This window comes from Pantherophis guttatus, chromosome 8 (genome assembly GCF_059756535.1).
Source record: "Pantherophis guttatus breed Tessera chromosome 8, ASM5975653v1, whole genome shotgun sequence".
Classification (NCBI taxonomy): domain Eukaryota; kingdom Metazoa; phylum Chordata; class Lepidosauria; order Squamata; family Colubridae; genus Pantherophis; species Pantherophis guttatus.
The window spans coordinates 24,297,227-24,317,171 of record NC_142070.1 but is presented as its reverse complement, the minus strand read 5'-3'; the positions used below and the strand labels follow the sequence as shown (position 1 = coordinate 24,317,171).

At 39.6% G+C, this 19,945-nt stretch overlaps 1 protein-coding gene across 1 annotated transcript; it reads left to right on the top strand.

The window, feature by feature from the left end:
* Positions 1–715: 715 nt before the first annotated feature.
* ETNPPL (ethanolamine-phosphate phospho-lyase) lies at positions 716–19,145 on the top strand. The gene is made up of 13 exons (XM_034442256.3): positions 716–1,056; positions 3,264–3,382; positions 4,345–4,504; positions 5,494–5,568; positions 6,900–6,993; positions 7,282–7,398; positions 10,691–10,773; positions 12,144–12,369; positions 12,797–12,951; positions 14,983–15,072; positions 15,510–15,640; positions 17,429–17,496; positions 18,040–19,145. Exons 1-13 carry the CDS (start codon positions 1,004–1,006, stop codon positions 18,172–18,174), a joined length of 1,506 nt encoding a protein of 501 aa, XP_034298147.1. The 5' UTR covers positions 716–1,003; the 3' UTR covers positions 18,175–19,145.
* The last annotated feature ends 800 nt before the right edge of the window (positions 19,146–19,945 follow it).

Sequence of the window (19,945 nt, the reverse complement as noted above, 5' to 3'; positions counted from 1 at the left end):
AAGACTGAAAAAAGCCGTAGGAAAATAGAATAGAATAGAATAGAATAGAATAGAATAGAATAGAATAGAATAGAATAAATTTTTATTGTCACTTTGAATGTACACCAATCAATATACTCATTAAAAGTGAAATTTTGTTGCATACAACTCTCAAAGGGTCGCCACCTCCAATATACACCATGACAGAAAAATAACTAACTAAACTAGCTACATGCATACCAGTGGTGGGTTTCAATTTTTTTTACTACCAGTTCTGTGGATGTGGCTTGGTGGGCGTGGCAGGGAAAGGATACTGCAAAATCTCCATTCCCTCCCGATCAGCTGGGACTTGGGAGGCAGAGAATAGATGGGGGCGGGGCCAGTCAGAATTTTTACTACCGGTTCTCCCAACTACTCAAAATTTCTGCCATCGATTCTCCAGAACTGGTCAGAACCTGCTGAAACCCACCTCTGAGGCATACATAGATACATACATAATTATGCATATGCCCACATACATTGTATGACACAGAGAAACAACACAGTCGACTTCGGTGTATAGCTGAACTGAATATTTTAATGCCTGCAATGAAAAACCATCTACTACTTCATCGTTACTGGATCGTCTCCTGAAGCCTCAACGGGCTGCTCCTTCGCAGCGTGGCCAATTCGTGCCAGACCGTCGCCGGCAAGCGGCGTTGTACTGACGGAGGGATAAATAGCCTGGAAGGGCGGAGGGAGTCATTCGCTCTGCACGTGACCGCCGAGGCGAAAACAGCCCTCCTTGCGCTGCCCGTTCGCCCGGCCGTGCGCCTGCCCTGCCCTGCCTTGGCCTGGCGTGGCCTGGAGCGAAGGTGGGAGGATCGGGGATGGGCAAGGAAGGTTGGCAGCGGCCTGTGGAGGCGGAGTCCGGCGCCCAGGCGGCGCGGGATATAAGGAAGATGTCTCTCGCTGGCAGGGCTGGCACCGAGCGAGTCCCCGACGGCTGCGGAGAGCAAGGGAGCTTTCGGGAGCGGCCAGGAGGATGGAGATGTACAGCAAAGCGGAGACCCTCGAACTGCGGAAGAAACACATCGGGTGAGCGGAGAGGGCAAAGCCCAGGAGCTGGAGAGATGGAGCGGGACAAGGGCGGTGGCATTGCCCCCCATGCAGACTAGTCGTAGGGGCGCCCCTCTCCTCCCGCCAGTCCGCGGCCGCCCTTTTGCCCGACGGAAAGCCCACGAAAGATGCTTCCCCCCCCCATTGAAAGTGACTCCGGCCCGCCAAAATGGGATTAGGGCTTCCCACTGGACGGTTTAGGGTTGCGAGAGGCGGCCAGCCGGCCAAGACCCTTATGAAGGCAGGGAGGGGTTCGGTCCATTCTTGCCAAGTCAAGCCAGGAGTTGAAGGAGAAGCAATTCAAGACAGAGCCAATACTCAAACTCTCAGCTTTCTGCTCTACTGATACCTCAGGACCCGTTGGAATAAAGAAGTGCTGGGGTTGAAATGAAAAGATAAGCAAAGACAAAGATTCTTGGAAATACTGAAAATATTGCAGGCTTCCTTACTGGGAGGCATATTTATGTTATCAAAATGACATCTTTTCTGAGCCTCTTACTTTCAGAAAGTATTTACAATGGAAAATAGAGCTGCCTTGGTTTACAAGCTCCAGTGATTCTTCATTTTATTAGTTTAAAATTTCCCTACAAAACTTGGGTGGAGGTTTCCCTGAGTTCAGCAGGGCTTCTGTTGCAGCTGCGTACATTTGCAAAGAAATCTTATATAAACTAGGCCGATTGCTTATTGCTGATTAATTTTGCATTGGAGGTTGCATTTTAGAAACACTTAATTTTAATTGTTCGTACGTTTACTAACTTTCAGTGACATTTACACTTGCAGTATACTTACTTTTATTTTGTAACGTGTGGAAGTCCTATGAATAACAAAAGTACTTTCCTTTTTCATTTAAAGGCACATGTTGAACTATAAAAGTCTATCTTCCACCCTAAAATCATCCTTGCTTTCATAGCTTGGTTTCCAATGATTTCACTTCTGTAAAAATAGTCACATTAACACCTAAAAGACTAGATCAGTATTGATTTCCCTAAAGGATATGTGATAAATATAGTAAGCACACTAAGATGCATGTATCATGAATTGGATTAGATGAGCCAAAGTTAGATGTCAGTGTCAGTGACATATAACCATCGGTTTATATAACCATCAGCAAGTATAGTTCTTGCATAACCAGCCTGCTGATGTTATGCAAAACTTAAGTTGCTTGCCAAGACAAAAATTCTGTACAAACAGATAAGGGTTGTTTCATCAGGGTTTTTGCAAAACACTATTGCAAAAAAAAAACCAAAAACTATTTTGTTCTTCCTGGTATATAACCTTCCAAACATAAAAGTAGACAGACTTGTAAGTTACTTAGATTGGGTTTTTTCCTCCCTCAATAACAGAACTGTGTTATTGATTTGTCTTTCCTTGCACACAGTTTATCCCCCAAGGTGGAAGGATCCCTTTCATGCATCCCCAGGCACAAATCTAGGACAGGTCAGGCAGGAAGTGGGAGGGGGGGTTAGTCTCCTTTTTGTAATGTGTTTAAATGTCTATTGTTTCAAAATGATTTCTTGGTTAAAACTTGATTTAGGTTCTTAGCTTGGAACAGAGGAACCTGCTCACATGGTTTTCAAAATGGATTGTAGGGAAAAAAAGTTCTCAGTTAACATATGACAGTAGAATTGAGATTCTATCTCAGTTCTATAAGGTATAACACTATCATTAAGTGTTGTACCTTATGATTCTTGATGAACATATCTTTTCTTTTATGTACACTGAGAGTATATGCACCAAGACAAATTCCTTGTGTGTCCAATCACACTTGGCCAATAAAGAATTCTATTCTATTCTATTCTATTCTATTCTATTCTATTCTATTCTATTCTATTCTATTCTATTCTATTCTATTCTATATTCCAATTCAGACACCAACTCCATTAGTGTATCAACGCTTGCTGCCATTACTAAGTGTCTTGCAGATTAATGACTGAATTGGCTAAACTGAATTGTCATGTTTTGACCTGGCACGGCCTTTCCTCAAATTCCTCACACTCAACAATGAATGTGCATGCATCATGAACTTCAGCTCTGTTTAATGTATCGCCAAGCACATTAATAGGTCTCAGTGCTAAAGGACTACTGAAAGTAAAGAATGCAAAGCATTTTTGTGTTTGTGTACATGTAGGCTTAGCAACGCTGTTGAGCTGATCCAAACCGAAACAATTTGATGTCATCTCTTGCAGGCCATCATGCAAAGTTTTCTTTGCTAAAGATCCCATTAAGATTGTGCGGGCTCATGGACAATACATGTTCGATGAGAATGGAGAAAAATACTTGGATTGCATTAACAATGTAGCACATGGTAAGAATTAAGGATTCTGCTAATGTCCCAACATCAACTACAATCAAATTACCAAATTGACACATTCAGTAGCCATGGCATGAAGCTCACCCATTCTACCAGAAATGTTTCCATTAATAGACAAAGTACATAAATTTTCATCATCCTTCTTGTCAAGTTTAGAAAAGAAAGTTTAAGTAAGGGGGGGGGAAGATTTCCTCAAAGGTGTGTGTACAGATGGTCCACCATTTCTAGACCAGGAGTATCAGATTTGATTTTATTGAGGGCAGCATCAGGATTGTGTTTGACCTTGGGGGGTTGGTGTGTATGTGTGGCTGGGGGGGGGGTGGCCTGGGGGAGGGGTGGCCAGCTTGACGTCACTTGTCGAGGCTCCGTTTTTGGCCGCGATGGCCTCCTGCAGCCTTATGCCAGCGAAAACGGAGCCTGAGGAGGACAGCACACAGCCTGCCTGAGCTCAATTTTTGCTGGCAGAGGCACCGCAGGCTGGTCCTTTGTTGTTTCCAGGGAGACCCCGTGGGCCAGATCTAAGCATGCCATGGGCCAAATCCAACCCGCTGGGTTTGAGTTTGACATCCCTGTTCTAGACCCACAGGGACAGCAAATAAAATTTGATGTGTTGCAGGATTCAATATGAGTCGATCACCAAGACCAAAGGCTGAGTTTTCCAAGCTTTGGGGGCTCGTGCTGGAACCCATCCTCAGCGAATTTCTCTGTCTCCAGAATGTTTGCATTGGCTGTTCTATGTGTTGTATCTGTATAGTCAGTTAGGGTGTTGAGGGTCAAACATCCTAATTAACAACCAAAAGCCACACAAAATCAGGCAATAATTGCCTTCATTTTGATACATGTCTACAGCGATGTTGAAAGCAAATCATTAAGCCAGGACAGAATTAAGTATACTTACACTGTGTTGCTAGAGAGATCCGTGGACTAAGATATTTCCTATACTTGATCCTTTTTAGTTGGACACAGCCATCCTGATGTAGTCAAGGCTGCAGTGAAACAAATGGAGCTGCTTAATACCAATTCTCGATTCCTGCATGACAGTCTGGTCCAGTATGCCAAACGCCTCACAGCTACCCTACCAGAGAAGCTTTCCGTTTGCTACTTTGTGAACTCTGGGTATGTCAGAAGGATTTTTCTGCCAGTTCTCTGGATCATAGGAAGAAAAATCTGTTAAGAAAGAAAAAATATCTTCCTTTCTCCTTCATGTAGTTGAGGGCATATTAGTTTTGAATGACAAATAGTTGCTGCTATTTACCATATTTTTCGGTGTATAAAACGCTCCGGATTATAAAACGCACCCACCTTTTTTGGGGAAGAAAAAAAAAATCTGCCTCTGCAATTTGTCTCCTTGCAGCAAACAACAAACAGCCTGTTTCAGCATAGCCTGATTAGCACAAGGGAAAAAAAATCTGCCTCCCAGCAATTTGACTCCTTGCAGCAAACAGCGGAGTCCGTGCAGCAATAGGCAATGGCAATCCCTGCAACCTAAAATAGCTGATGGTCGGGAGGCTGATCCCAGATGCTTGTGCTAATCAGGCTCTGCTGACGCTGAAACAGGCTGCTTGCTGTTTGCTGCAAGGAGGTAAATTGCTGGGAGGCAGAAGCCAAAGGTTGGGGGCCAGTGGGTGGGTGGGACTACATTTGGTGTATAAGACACACCCAAATTTTCACCCTCTTAGGGGTGGGGAAAGTGTCTTATACTCTGAAAAATACGGTATTTAACATCAGTCCGCTTTTCTTTATAAATCCTGCTTAAGAAACTCAGTGAAAATTATGTTTGGAAATAATTAAATTATTTTTTGGCAACTGCCAAAGAGCCTTACACAAAGATTTAGTGAGGTTGTCAATTCTATAGGTGTGTGCAAACATGTATGGACAACGTTTTGGTTTTAATGCCCAAAGAGAATTCTGTTATATTATGCAACTTTGATTGCAATTCAGGCAGTTGCCCTGCTTTTATCTGATTGAATCAGATGTAACCTAACCAGCAATATTAATGTTTTAATATTGTGTTTATGCTATAAATACATTTCTGCTGTTTTTTTTTTCAATTACTATGTTTTGGGCTAAAACCCCTGAATTGCTTTTCTAATACTCTTTTACAGCTCTGAAGCAAATGACCTTGCTTTGCGCCTGGCTCGGCAGTATAGTGGTCACTATGATGTGATAACCCTTGACCAGTAAGTGTGCAGAATGTATAGATGAGGTCAGCTCTTTGCAACATAAAATAATAAATGCTACAACAGCTGATTCTCTGTTGCCTTGAATCACATAAATGCAGGCATAGATTATGATGAATTTTTGTTTTTATAGAAATGCAATTTGAGCTGTATACTGCCTCAGTCATTTATATGAAATGTGGGAAGACAAATTGGTTAATCTGTAATTATTCAGTAGAACAATTTTATTTACTTAGCATTAGAATTTGAACTCATACACTGTCCCATAGTGCTTTATAGCACTCTCTGGCTGGTTTAGAATGTCAGCATTATTTGTTTATTGCCCCCAACAATCTGGGTCCTCATTGTCCTGACATCGGAAGGATGAAAAGCTGAGTCAACCTTGACCCAATCAGGATCAAACTCTAGACTATGGTCAGTATGCCTGCAATCCTGTACTTAACCACTGTTCCACCAGTGGTTTATTTACTTATTATTATACTGATGATAAAGGGGACACAGTGGCTCAGTGGCTAAGCTGCTGAGCTTGTCAATTGAAAGGTCAGCAGTAAAGCGGTTCAAATCCCTAGTGCGATGTAACGGGATGAACTCCCGTTACTTGTCCCAGCTTCTGCCAACCTAGCAGTTTGAAAGCTCATAAAAAATGCAAGTAGAAAAATAGAGACCACCTTTGATGGGAAGGTAACAGCGTTACGTGCACCACTGGTGTTTAGTCATGCCGGCCACATGACCACGGAGACTTCTTCGGACAGCGCTGGATCTTCGGCTTTGAAACGGAGATGAGCACCACTCCCTAGAGTCAGGAGCAACTAGCACGCAGGTGCGAGGGGAATCTTTACCTTTAATATACTGATGATAGTCTGCTTTTCCTCTTGGTGCTGAAACAGATGGATAGACAGATAGAGACAGACAGACAGACAGACTGACTGACTCAGTCCTCAAGTTGGTATTTACTCTTAGCAATCACATAGATTTTCTCCATGGTCTTCAGCCTGGTCTTTCAGGTATTCCAAAAATGACACACAGAGGTCTCCTTTAACCTTATCCTGAGAACCCTGTGAGAACCATGTGAACTGAGACATATTAATGGGCCCAAGGTCCTCTAGTCAACTGCATGTTCATATAGAGCAGAGGTCTTCAAACTTGGCAGCTTTAAGACTTGTGGATTTCAACTCCCAGAATTCCACAAGTCCACAAGTCTTAAAGCTGCCAAGTTTGAAGACCTCTGATATAGAGACTTGGACCTTAGATTGAGTCTTCCCAATCCAAGTCCAAAATCTTAAACATTGTTCCTGTATTTTGAATCACATTGTACTCATACTTTTTTTCAGCGCCTATCATGGTCACTTGACCTCCTTGATTGATATCAGTCCATATAAATTTAATCAGCTGGGAAAAGAGGCCAAAAAGGAATTTATACATGTGGTGAGTATTTATAATATTTCAAGTTCTCCCTACCAACATAGTCTTACTGTCAATTCCTGCACATGCCTACCAGAAGTTGGATCTACTGAGCTAAAATGGGGCAGGCTTCATGCAATCTGTTATTATTTTCATGTAAAAAGTCTTAAAAAGAAAAATCAATACGTACTTTGCATACTCTCATATGCACAGAGAGAAAGATTGCTGGTTTTTAAGTATAGCTTTGCTATGCCTTTTGGAAGGGAACTTCCATTGAAACAAATATTTCAAAGATTTGTCTTGCCTTTTTAGGCACCTTCCCCAGATATTTACAGAGGAAAGTATAGAGAAGACCATGAAGATTCAGCAGGTGCTTATGCTGATGAAGTGAGAAATATTATTGAAAAAGCTCAAAAGAATGGCCGTAAGGTACATTAGCTCTTGAAACTTTTTTTTAAAAAAAAGATTTCTCTTACCTCTTCCCCATCCATCAATGTTCGTCCTGATTAAGACCACTTAACTATCTTACATAGTTGAAATGTCTTTCATTTTTTTTAACAGATTCTGGATTTTAAGGTGTTCCCTATCCCCTTTAATTCATATTTGTGAGTTTTACAAGCACTGTTTTAAATGAGGACCGATGTGGGTTGAATAAATCTGGATTTCCCCTCCCTCTCTTTACCTTCTTGATATCTTTTCGTGGCTATGAATAGGAAGTATCCTAGCAAAAGTCTGCTTTCTCTATCTGTGCTGAGGGATCCTCTTTTGCAAACTAATGTAATAATAGGTGAAGATGCACAAATCTTCCATCTGTGAATTATAAGCAGTGTTTGAAGGGATATCCTTTATTTGAACCCAAGCATGAATTGGAATGCATACAGTGTGCAACTTGTAGACAAATTAAAATTCCTATTACATCAGCCCATCCCACCCAGTCAGAAGGGAAGGTATGTTACATACCCCATCAGTTAAAGTAAAGTGACAGGTTCTGGGAAGAAGGCCTTTTGTACCATTGCCCCCTCCCCTTTTCCGCGTTGTGGAATATTCTCCCCACGAAGGTGAGGCAGGTCCCCCACTCTCCTGGGCTTCTGAAAAGAAGACAAAACATGACTCTGCAGCCTCGTGTGGGGATCCCAGGGAGCCCACAGATCCTCTGTGTATTTCGCTGTGCCCTCGAGACCCTGCTGTTCCGCCAGGCCGGGCTATCAATGAAATGATTTTAAATTGGGTGTTTTAAATTTCCGTACTACAAGAAGATTATGCTAAAAGCCCAACAATTTCACCACATGTCTTCTTTCAGATAATACTGAATTCAGAAAATCAGTATGGTTCAGTGGTTGGTTGCTACCGGTTCGCCCCAGATCGGGCGAACCGATAGTGGCGGCGGGAGGGTCTGCCCACTCGCCTAGACATTTTGTGCATGCAGTAGCGCCCATGCACCCATGAGCAAACTGGTAGCGACAGGTTTTGAAACCAGCTCCTGGTTTGGTTCCATGGATGCCCCAGAAATATGTTTTACACTCCAGTTTATGTCTGATCTTAGAAAAGGGCTTCCAATAAGTCATTATCTGTCTCACTGAGTTTCCAGCAAGTTACATAATTATACATTAACTAAAGGGAAACTAAATAGTATATAATAAAGCTGCCTTCCCTAACCTAGCACTTGCTAAAATTGTTAGATTACCACTTTTGGGATTCTCAATCATAATTAAAACTCTTTAGCATTTTGGCTGAAAAAAGGTGAAATAGAATTTAGAATTAGAAACCACAAAACCTTATCCACCAAACTCAACCAAAATAAATACAAAAGGATAAAAGGATAACAAAACACAATGTAGTGTGATTGGGTTTAAAATAAAACACTCTGGTTAACTAAAAGTCCAAGTAAGAAAGGCTGAATACCAGAGCAAAAGTTGCTATTTAAAACCAGCAATTACAACTATTTTAAAGTGATTTTAAAAAAGGAATTTCAGAAGAATAGACTTTGTCTATTAGCAGGTAATTAATTACGGTACAAAAATCACCATCACAAAGGATCAACAAAAGTGAAATTGCAACCATCAGCTGATCAGTGAGTTTTAGACTTCACATGAAGATGATGACAGTGCTGATTAAATTTCATTTTAGTTACTAATAATTATTGATATATTTTTTTGTGAGGATCCAATAAGTAGTATACTCACAAAGTTTAACTAAAAAGCAAAACAGGAAAACAAGCTGAAAATTAAACCAGCTAATAATTTAAAGTTAGCTAAATGTATAGAATTAAGAATATGCACTGCTTCAAATTTATTTGGTAAGAAGCACTTTGGAACATACTGTATTACAAATCTAACACTTATCTGCAATCATGTGATTAAGGATTGCCTTAATAATTCACAAGGAGGTACTACATTTCTGTACCTAATTCTTCCCAATCAGATCTGAAGCACTGCCCAGTTCTAACAAAAACAAACTATAAATAGTCCTAATAATACAGTTTCCAGGGATGCTTAAAGTCCTAAAAAGTGCTGCATCATTTTTTAACTTATTTTCTCCCAACTACCTTAAAGTCCAGAAATCTATCAGTCTTTAATTCCTTAACCAGTTTTTTTTTTAAAAAAACCAAAATCTAACAGGTAGTTTCTATTTTCTTCCCTTTGTCTGTTTCTCTCCCTTTAAAAAAAAACAAAATCTAACAGGTAGTTTCTATTTTCTTCCCTTTGTCTGTTTCTCTCCCTTTTCATATATATCTTTATAGGTTTTGGTGCCGTAGACCTGTGATAACGTTTTACAGACAATGGGGAATCTTCTACTGCCTGGCTGTAGTGTACCTCTTCAAGTCTATGTGCGCTTCTTTACACGTTACCGCATGAGCTTCTTTCCAGGAAGACCCTCCTGCCCAGCTACCATGGAACCTACAGATTCTCAGGGAGGGTTGCGCACAGTGTGGGAGGCAGTCAGTTAAATAGCAAACGTACGCTGCAGGCAGTTTTGGGGGACAGCAGTGACTTAATGCTGAGGGCAAAAAAACAGAGAGAAAAAACGTAAGCTTCATGTTCTGGTCTACCAAAGTGCTGATACTGACTCTTGATTTGACATAATGTCTTTGTGTTTGTTTGCGTTGTTTTTATTCCCAACGACTGAAATTACTTTATCTGTAGGCTTCTTTTTGTCCAGTGGCTCTTTTTTGTGAACTTTCTCTTTAAGTCTTTTCTAAAGCAGGGATGTCCAAAATTTCACCCTGTGGAACATTTAACCCTGGGCAATATGTTTAGGTACCTTAGCTGAGAAAAAGAAGATGCAACTGGCTATCCCAGTGTGCCATATATGATAAAAGAATGTGCCAAATATTCTTTTGATTTTGGGGGTTTGGAATCATGAATGATTAATCAAAATATGGAACCTCATCATTTATTAGATAATCTGGAAGTAAAATCTCTCTGGGTATTCCATCTAAAGTAGATACTTAAATATGTTGGTACACTTTGAAGATCAGTCCAACACTTTCTCAATAAATGTTTTGTGGTAATTTAATAATTCAATTGGATGCCTGATCTGGCATTGAAAAATTGGGCATCCCTTACTTATAGTTATGCATACAATTGCCCAAATTCTTTGTTCATTTACTTTCCTTGTTTTGATAGTCTACATTTAATTGTTGGGTTATTTGCAAAAGACTAGGTTGAGGACCATTCTTTCTTCTGTAACACCTTCTTCTGCAACATCTTCTCTGACTTAGATTGCTGCCTTTATTGCTGAATCCATGCAGAGTTGTGGAGGCCAAATAATTCCACCTGCAGGCTATTTCCAGGAAGTGGCGCAGTATGTATAGTGCGTGGAATGGCTTAATTGTAGCAGGACAATTAGCAGGAGTTCTCCAATCTACTATCGTGCCTTCCTACAATTTTCAATATAGCAATATAACCAGCATCTAAGAGTCCCAATATATATGGAGGGCACCAGATTGGTGAATAGTAATTTAATTTTGCCCCATTCTACCGTGTTTCCCCAAAAATACAATCTATTCAGAGAAGACCTAGCTTGATTTTTACATGTGCGCCCAATATAAACCCTACTACCAAAGTAAGCCCTAGTTAAGACCCCGCCCACTCCAGGGTGCACAGGTAAAAATTAAGCTAGGGTGGGGATGGGGGTGGAGCTGCCCTACTACTTACCTTCAGATAATTGCAACTAGGCCTTGCACACCTCGGCCCATTTCTTTTGCAGGTAAGTCTTTCCTGAACGCCTCTCTAGCCAGTAACAGAACTCTAGAACACTGTTATTGGCTGCAGAGGCCTTCAGGAAAGCCTTGCTGGCCTTGCCAGATGGTGAAGTTCCTGAAGGCTCTGATAGTGAAAAAGATGCCAGGGGCGACGCGTGCAAGTGAGGTGAGTCAGTGGATGACATTCCTCCCCGAAAATAAGACCTGGTGTCTTTTTTTGGTGGCAAAAAATATAAGACAATATCTTATTTTTGGGGAAACACAGTACCTATTAAGAAATAGTGGCTTGTGGCTGTAATTTTTGTTCCCTGAAGTAGCACACAACTTGTAACAAGATTTTGGCAAGTAATTCAGCCCAATAGCAATGATGGTAATTTTTTTCCCCACTGTAATATCTTAGTATGCACTGTTCCCAGTAATGTATACATTTAGGGAAACAGTGTTTGAGAAGAGTTATCGTGCTACTGAATATTTCCCTTGTTTTATTTTTAGCTTGTATATAGCAAAATAATAATTTGAAATGAATATTGTAATAAACATGTATAGAGTGAAATAATGCAAAGAGTGGTTTGGAAAAGCATTCAGACTTGGCACCCCTATGGATATATTGAGGGAATAGTTTTATGAACTATATACCTGATGATTTTTCTGATCAAAGGTAGCAATTTCAAATTTTTCATTTGATTTGGCCTTTCAGTAACTAAGAACCAACAGTATGTTGGGCCCCGGGCAATGTTTCAAGTCCATTTAGTTCCTTTCAGGCCCCGATGAATCACTCTAATAAAGAGTGCAGCATGTATTTTATAACAATAGCACTATTTGTAATTCTCAGATCTCAAAGGAGATTTTTAGGAGCTCTGTTTAAAGTTCATATAATTAATCATTTTATCATGTGGGGGAAGGTTATAAATCAATGGTTAGAAATTATCTAAGGTCATAATGAGACATCTGAACTTTTTCCCCCCCTCAGATTTGTCCACAAAGCAGGAGGAGTTTTCATAGCAGATGAAGTCCAAGTTGGATTTGGTCGGGTTGGGAAGAATTTCTGGGCATTCCAGCTACAAGGTGAAGACTTTGTGCCTGACATTGTCACCATGGGGAAGCCCATTGGCAATGGCCACCCAATGTCTTGTGTTGTTACAACAAGAGAAATTGCAGAAACCTTTGGTGCCTCGGGGTTAGAATACTTCAATACTGTGAGTATCACTTTTAGTGTTATAATCAGTCAGTTAAATCATAAATTCTGATCATCAGAATACACATCAAGTTTGTAGTGATATATAGTCTTCCAAAATGGAAACTATGGTACTTATGCTATTAAAATATAAATCAGCCAGCCTGATTTAAAAGGAAGTGGAATATTTAATAAGGCAATTGAGAAGAGGTTATTTGTGTACCTACTCAGTCTGTTACTGAGATGCTGAAGGTTAGCTTTCTACTGTTTCATTCTTATCATCTCTAAATTGGACCACATAATCTTTCAAATAGAGAATTTTGCCAAAAACTCATCTCTTCTTGCAGCCGTTCAAATAGAGAGTTGCCCTCGGCGAAATAAGGTCACATTTAGGGGGAAAGAGATATTTGAAATTGCTGTCCTACATTCTCAACTATTCTTGCTTTCAGTTTGGTGGCAACCCAGTATCTTGTGCAATTGGTTTGGCTGTCTTGGATATAATAGAACAGGAAGATCTACAAGGTAATGCCACACACGTTGGAAACTACCTCTTTGGACTACTCAAGGAACAACAGAAAAAACACTCATTGGTGGGAGATGTCAGGTAAGGTAAAAAGTACTTTTAGGTTATTACCATCAAAAAAAGAGCCGAGGTGGCGCAATGATTAGAGTGCAGTACTGCAGCTACTTCAGCTGACTGCTAGTTCAGCAGATCAGTGGATCAAATCTCACCGGCTCAAGGTTGACTCAGCCTTCCATCCTTCCGAGGTGGGTAAAATGAGGACCCAGATTGTTGGGGGCAATATGCTATTTAGTATACTGTCTTTGGTGTAAGCCACCCAGAGTCCTCGGAAAGTGGGTGGCATAGAATATGACTAATAAATAAATAATAAATAAATCATCCAGATTAGAATAAACCTGTGCATTGGTCAAATAAACATTACTGTTACATACTGCCCTCAGATCTCTAGGCTTCACCAAAGTAATGCAAGACTAAAAAACTCCTTTGGAAGACTCTGAAGAAAAGATAGTTCAAGATGCAGCTGCCGACCTATTTACTGGTTATAGTGAAGATAAAGATATCTAGCCTATGCTGAAAGAATTTTACAGTTTCTAGATATAGTTTAGAATGATGATGCTTACCTTCTAAAGGTCAACATAGATTAGAAAGCGTGTTTCTGAAGAAGTAACTGTTACCAGTTACCAGTTGGAACTTTTACTTTCTAAGAGAAACAAGGAAAACTTTTTCAAGTTAACATTTTTATTGAGTTATAAAGTTATATAAAATACAAAATACAAAGTAAATAGGAAAGCAGTGGGGAGGGAAAGGGGAAGGAGAAGTGAAGAAAGATAAGAAAGAGAGAAAAGGAAGTGTTGACTTCCGACTCTGTTACAGTAAAACAAGGTAGTAACATCAAATCACAACTTTTTGCTTTTTCCTGATAGTATACACAAGTCATTTCTATAAATCTAATCAGTAAATCCCAAAGTCAAAAGTTTCATTCTTCTCTACATCAAGCACGAAGTTCAGAAGTGGTTTCCATATGGAAGCACAAGTACTTCAGAGGTGGGTTTCAGCCAGTGGTGAAATCCAAATTTTTTAATTACCGGTTCTGTGGGCGTGGCTTGGCTGTGGTGTGGCTTGGTGGGTGGGCATCGCAGGGGAAGGATATTGCAAAATGTCCATTCCCACCTCACTCTGGGGCCAGAGGTGGTATTTGCCAGTTCTCCGAACTACTCAAAATTTCCATTCAGAACCTGAACTGGATTTCACCCCTGGTTTCAGCAGGTTCTAACCAGTTCTGGAGAACCGGTAGCGGAAATTTTGAGTAGTTCGGAGAACTGGTAAATACCACCTCTGACCGGCCCCGCCCCGATCTATTTTCTGCCTCCCAAGTCCCAGCTGATCGGGAGGAAATGGGTATTTTTCAGTAACCTTCCCCTGGAGTGGGGTGGAAATGGAGATTTTACAGTATCTTTCCCCTGCCACATCCACCAAGCCACACCCACAGAACCGGTAGTAAAAAATTTTGAAACCCACCACTGAAGTACTTGTGTTCTTTTCTTTAATCAAAGTGGTCAGTTTTGCCATTTCAGCCAACTTCATTGTGCATACAATAGTCTTACAATAGAAAAACCTTTTCAAGGATGGCTACCCACTGCAAATTTTCTTCCTGTTGGTTAAGGCTAGTGTATACTTAGTTAATGTTTGATCACTCTCCAGATGTTACATTCTTAGAGATAAGCTGTTCTGGCATTCTTTCCTGTTTTGCCACATCTCTGCTGCATGCAGAGAAAGAATAGCCCTGCCTGTGCTCCAAATTCAAAGGAAAGCAGAGATGTCCACTTGAAGGAAAGGGTCAGAAAAGTTAAGATGCTCTGTGCAGTACATGTGAAAAAGAGGCAGGGGTTCAGTTGCATGGTGGTGATTGCCATTTGACTTTTTTTTGACCCCTAACCCCATGGACACCTTTGTAGAAAAGTCTGCCTAGCACTCCGCAGTTTTGCCTGCACAAACATACACACAGAAAGACAGACAGATATAAACACACCCAGCTATCATGAAGTGACCTATTGTTTAATAGTGAAATGTGATTTTTGTGATTTTGTTACATGTCCTTCTTTATGTTTTTAGAGGTGCTGGCTTATTTATTGGTGTGGACCTTGTGAAAGATCAAATAAGGAGAACACCAGCTACTGCTGAAGCCCAGCATATCATTTACAAGTAAATATCTTATCAAAATGTAATGTTAAACTGAAGTAAATAAATTCATATCCAGCAGGTCCTCATTTTTACCTATTTACTTATCTTTGCCAAGAAATTAGCCCCACCAAAATATAGAGTGCATTACCTACCTTAGGCAATTGAGGCACCATGGAAGGGAAATTTGCTGAATATATTATTGCTGTAAGATGTCTTCTTATCCTTAAGTTCCTGTGTCTTCCTGAAACTTCCTGAAAGTCCCATGAATTCCCCTCCTATTATGCTTCCAATAGTATGTATGTATGAACGTACAGCATGTATGTATTCTCAAACTGCCACCACCAAATTGTTACTAAATTCACCCAGATTAAAAGTAGTTTTAAAGTAATTTCTTAAAATTAAACATCACATAGTTTTCTTAGTGTTCAAGAGTAACTTTTTTGCTTCTATCTAATTAGGCTGAAAGAAAGGAAGATCCTTCTGAGTGCAGACGGGCCTTACAGAAATGTCTTGAAGTTTAAGCCACCCATGTGCTTCAGCATGGAAGATGCAAAGTTTGTAGTTGATCAAATTGACGAGCTCCTTACAGGTAAAGTATTTTGGTAGAATACTGACTTTGTCTAGATTTATTTTAAAAGCCACATTCTAATAATACGCCACTTTTTATCAGGTCCGCCTGATTCTCCAGTTGCATCCCTTTCTGGATCGGGACTCCTTACACTCCTCATGCCCTCGTCACTTCTCACTTGGACTACTGTAATGCTCTCTACATGAGGCTCCCCTTGAAGAGCACCCGGGGGCTTCAACTGGTCCAGAATGCAGCCGCGCGGGTGGTTATGGGAGTGTCATGGCGCTCCCATGTAACACCTCTCCTGCGCGAGCTGCACTGGCTTCCGGTGGTCTTCTGGGTGCGCTTCAAGGTATTGGTTACCACCTTTAGAGCGCTCCATGGCTTAGGACCTGGGTATTTACGAGAGCCTTCTGCCACCAATAGCCTCCCACCAGCCAGTACGCTCCCACAGAGGGCGGCTCCTCAGGGTGCCGTCGGTCAAACAGTGTTGGCTGGCGGCCCCCAGGGGGAGAGCCTTCTCTGTGGGGGCACCTGCCCTTTGGAACGAAATCCCCCCGGAGATATGGAGGATTCCGGATGTACGCACTTTCCGCCGCGCCCTCAAGACTTTTTTATTCCAACAAGCTGGGCTGGCCTAACTCTTTTAATTGCTAATTTTAATTCGTTTTTAAAAAAGGGGGTGTTTTAATGCGTAAGGGCCAAATTCATTTAATATGTTTTAAATTGTTTTTTAAATTTTATATATTGTTATGTGCTTTATTTGGCTGTTCACTGCCCTGAGTCCTTCGGGAGAAGGGTGGTATATAAATCTAATAAATAATAAACAAACAAACAAACAAACAAACAAACTGTATAATAGGAAGAGATTGGTACGTAATCATTGACCCACAGGAGAAGGAGTGGAGTTGGATACAGACAGTGGCCATAGCTTTGCTCAGTGTAAATAGGAAATCCATAGCTTTTTATCAATGGTTAGATAAGAGAAACAGGAGTTAGAACTTCTAAAATTACAAGAGAAAGAATAATTTTATTATTAGAGTTGATTACTGTAACTTATTAATTTTGATTAGTATTAACAATATGTATTAATGTTATGAGGGACAAACACTGTTATTATGAGATTACTATTAGAGAATATTACTCAAAAGAATTGTAACCAGACAGCACACAGTCTATATTGATTTTGAACATGTTCTTTCTATTTATATTACTAAAAAAAGGGGGGGGGAAGGAAATCCATAGCTCCATTCCATGGAGAACCTGGCTAGTCCAAATTAGGGGAAAAATAAGACTTGCTCCTTAAGACAAACATATAAATAATTTCATAACCATCTGCATGATCATGATAGATAGGGTCTTAGATTGTATTTAGTCTAGTTGTATTTTGTTAATAAACAGTACTAAATAGCTTTCAGCTCTCAGGTAAGCTCTTTGTGTAATTTAGATAACTGTTGTTGAAATGTATTCTTTGAACGGAATCCAAAGGGGAATAAAACAACTTTATTTCTTTACAACTTTGATAAGCTAGGAAGTAGTATTGGTTATGGACTACAAACTCCAATAATTTAATACATTTAATAAATAATTTGAAAAAAGAGCAAATTTAAAGAAGGATTGCATGGATTTGATTTGTCCAGCCTGCTGCTTCCAGATACATTGGGCTTCAAGTTTAGAATCCTTATACTAAGTGGAAGTGAATTAGGTAATCTTCAAGATTCATGTGTGGAATTGTGTGATAAATTACTTATATTTCTTTACACTCAAAAGAGGTTATTCATAATGAAATAAATTTATTTTGTGTTCTAGATTTAGAAGAAGCCACTCAAATCAGGGCTAAAAACAATCTATCTACAAATACTCAGTCTAAAAGAAAAGTAAGTTTGGAAAAAGCAAATTTTGTACTATTACCTTGCTTTCTTTTCTACATAATTACAGTAATACATGTACAGTCACTAATAGTGCATCAAATATTTCCAGTCTGTGTCACTTTCTGTTTTATATTTTCATTAGTCATTCCAACACATTAGTTCACAAATAAAAATCTACAAAAATATCTTGAAATACTGGATATGTTTTCTTGCTTTCTTTTCTCTTCTCAAAAACTCCCATTTTATAAATATATTTTCTATATAAAATGCATTCTGATATATGTGTGTGTATGTGTGTCTATAGATGTATACATGCTGTACACATAAACACATACAAGAACTATTCTGCCAAATGTGAAGAGATACAAACTCTGAATATCAATATTTTGATCAGCTCATTCATCCAATCAATCAGGCCAAATTGCATTCCTCTCTTGGAACTACATGAGTAAAAAGCAGGAATGAGAAATAGTTCTGGCTGTTCTGAATAGATCAAATATTTGTTGAAGTCAATATCTGCTTGTTTCTCAATTTACTCATTTCTTTCAGTTGCCTCCTTGTGGGAGTTCCCAGTTAGAATCCAACAATGAAAACATCAGTCCAATTAATGGAAACATCTGCAGACATGAAAATGGGTTTTCTGGTGAAAGCCATGCAATGCCTTGTAAAAGAATTAGGACGTGAAACGGAAGGATTTCCTGTGCAACTGATGGTGTTTAAAGAAAAATGGCTTCAGACTACTATTTCTTATAATTTTATTTTATTTTTTAATTTTTGATTTATATGTCGCCCTTCTCCGGAGACTCAGGGCGGCTTACAATGCATTAAGCAACAGCCTTCATACTTTTGTATATTTATACAAAGTCAGCTTATTGCCCCCACAAACTGGGTCCTCATTTCACCTACCATGGAAAGGATGGAAAGCTGAGTCAACCTTGAGCCTGGTGAGATTCGAACCTGCAGAAATTGCAGGCAGCTGTGTTAATAACAGGGTGCATTAAACCACTGTACTACCAAGGCTCTTATATATAATTCATTATATATGATAGAGAAATACCCATTTTTACTTATGGTCAACATTTGGAGCATCCGGTTTTGCAATACTATTTTATTAGACAAAATTAGTATTGCCTTCTTTGCTTGAGATGCCACGGATACATTTTGACTCGCCGTTTGACATTTCAGTGAGCAAATTTAAATATTAATGATGCGTCACATTTAATGATGAACGTATAGTCCTATGCCTTACAAACATATAACTTGCACATCTCAAAAGTAGTCAAAAGGACGCATAGAAGAATCTGTGATGGTGGGTACATTTTTAAGACTTATGAAATTAAGTCCCACCAAAAAGCCTCCTTCTGATTTGTGAATCAGATGATAGGTTTTGTTGTGTTTGTATTTGTGTATATATGAAAGAGAAAATAAATTGTGATTCCTTATGTATACAATATGGAAAATAACATGGCTTATACTCAATGTTGGATTTGTATTAGTATAATGTAGCATGATAAAACCTCATTAAACTTGACTAAACATTTTGATGTCCTATGACATTTATTGTATACATTTTAGCAGATGTTTGTCAATTGTTTCTTTAATGTTATCAGTATTCTTTATTCTTTTTCAAAGAATAAAATTATCTAACCATGGAATCCTTGTGTATTTAAATGAATAATTTGCCATCAATGTGTAATCATTACTTGGTAATGTTACTTTCTTTTTTGGGTTGATCTTTACTCCCATCTCAAACTAGCATAGCTATAAATTAACATGGTTAATGCCTATGGACATCAGCTGCTTGGAATGGATGAATTATTATTTGAAGTTCAAACCCATATTGCTGTGAATTTTAAATATTCAAGGTAGAGCAATTACCTCAATTTGCATTCATAGCCCAAAATAGGAGGAGCAAAGTTTATATTTAACATGTTTATGAAATTATTTGTGTTCCCTTTTTTTCTGAAAAAGGAAGTGAGCTCTTTTATATTTCCTTCTGTTGTTGTTGTTAGTTACAAAGTCATATCCAACCCATAGCAACCCCATGGACAACATTCCTTCAGGCCTTCCTGTCCTCTACCATCCTCTGGAGTCCATTTAAGCTCATACTTACTGTTTCAGTGATTCCATCCAGCCACGTCATTCTCTATCGTCCCCTTCTTTTGCCCTCAATCTTTCCCAGCATTAGGCTCTTCTCCAGTGAGTCCTTCCTTCTCATTAGGTGGCCAAAGTAAAAATTTGAGTTTCATCTTCAGGATCTGGCCTTCTAAAGAGCAGTCAGGGTTGATCTCTTCTAGGACTGACCGGTTTGATCACCTTGCAGTCCAAGGAACTTACATGAGTCTTCTCCAGCACTATAGTGCAAAGGCCTCAATTCTTTGGCGCTCAGTCTTTCTTATGGTCCAACTTTCACAGCCATACATTGCAACTGGGAAAACCATAGCCTTGACTATAC

What these genes read in the sequence shown, in the direction of transcription:
- ETNPPL (XM_034442256.3), top strand. Translation starts at nt 1,004, where the DNA reads ATGGAGATGTACAGCAAAGCGGAGACCCTCGAACTGCGGAAGAAACAC. An exon ending in TGCTACTTTGTGAACTCTGG is followed by an intron (nt 4,505 to 5,493) that starts GTATGTCAGAAG and finishes ACTCTTTTACAG; the next exon opens with CTCTGAAGCAAATGACCTTG. An exon ending in GCCCAGCATATCATTTACAA is followed by an intron (nt 15,073 to 15,509) that starts GTAAATATCTTA and finishes CTATCTAATTAG; the next exon opens with GCTGAAAGAAAGGAAGATCC.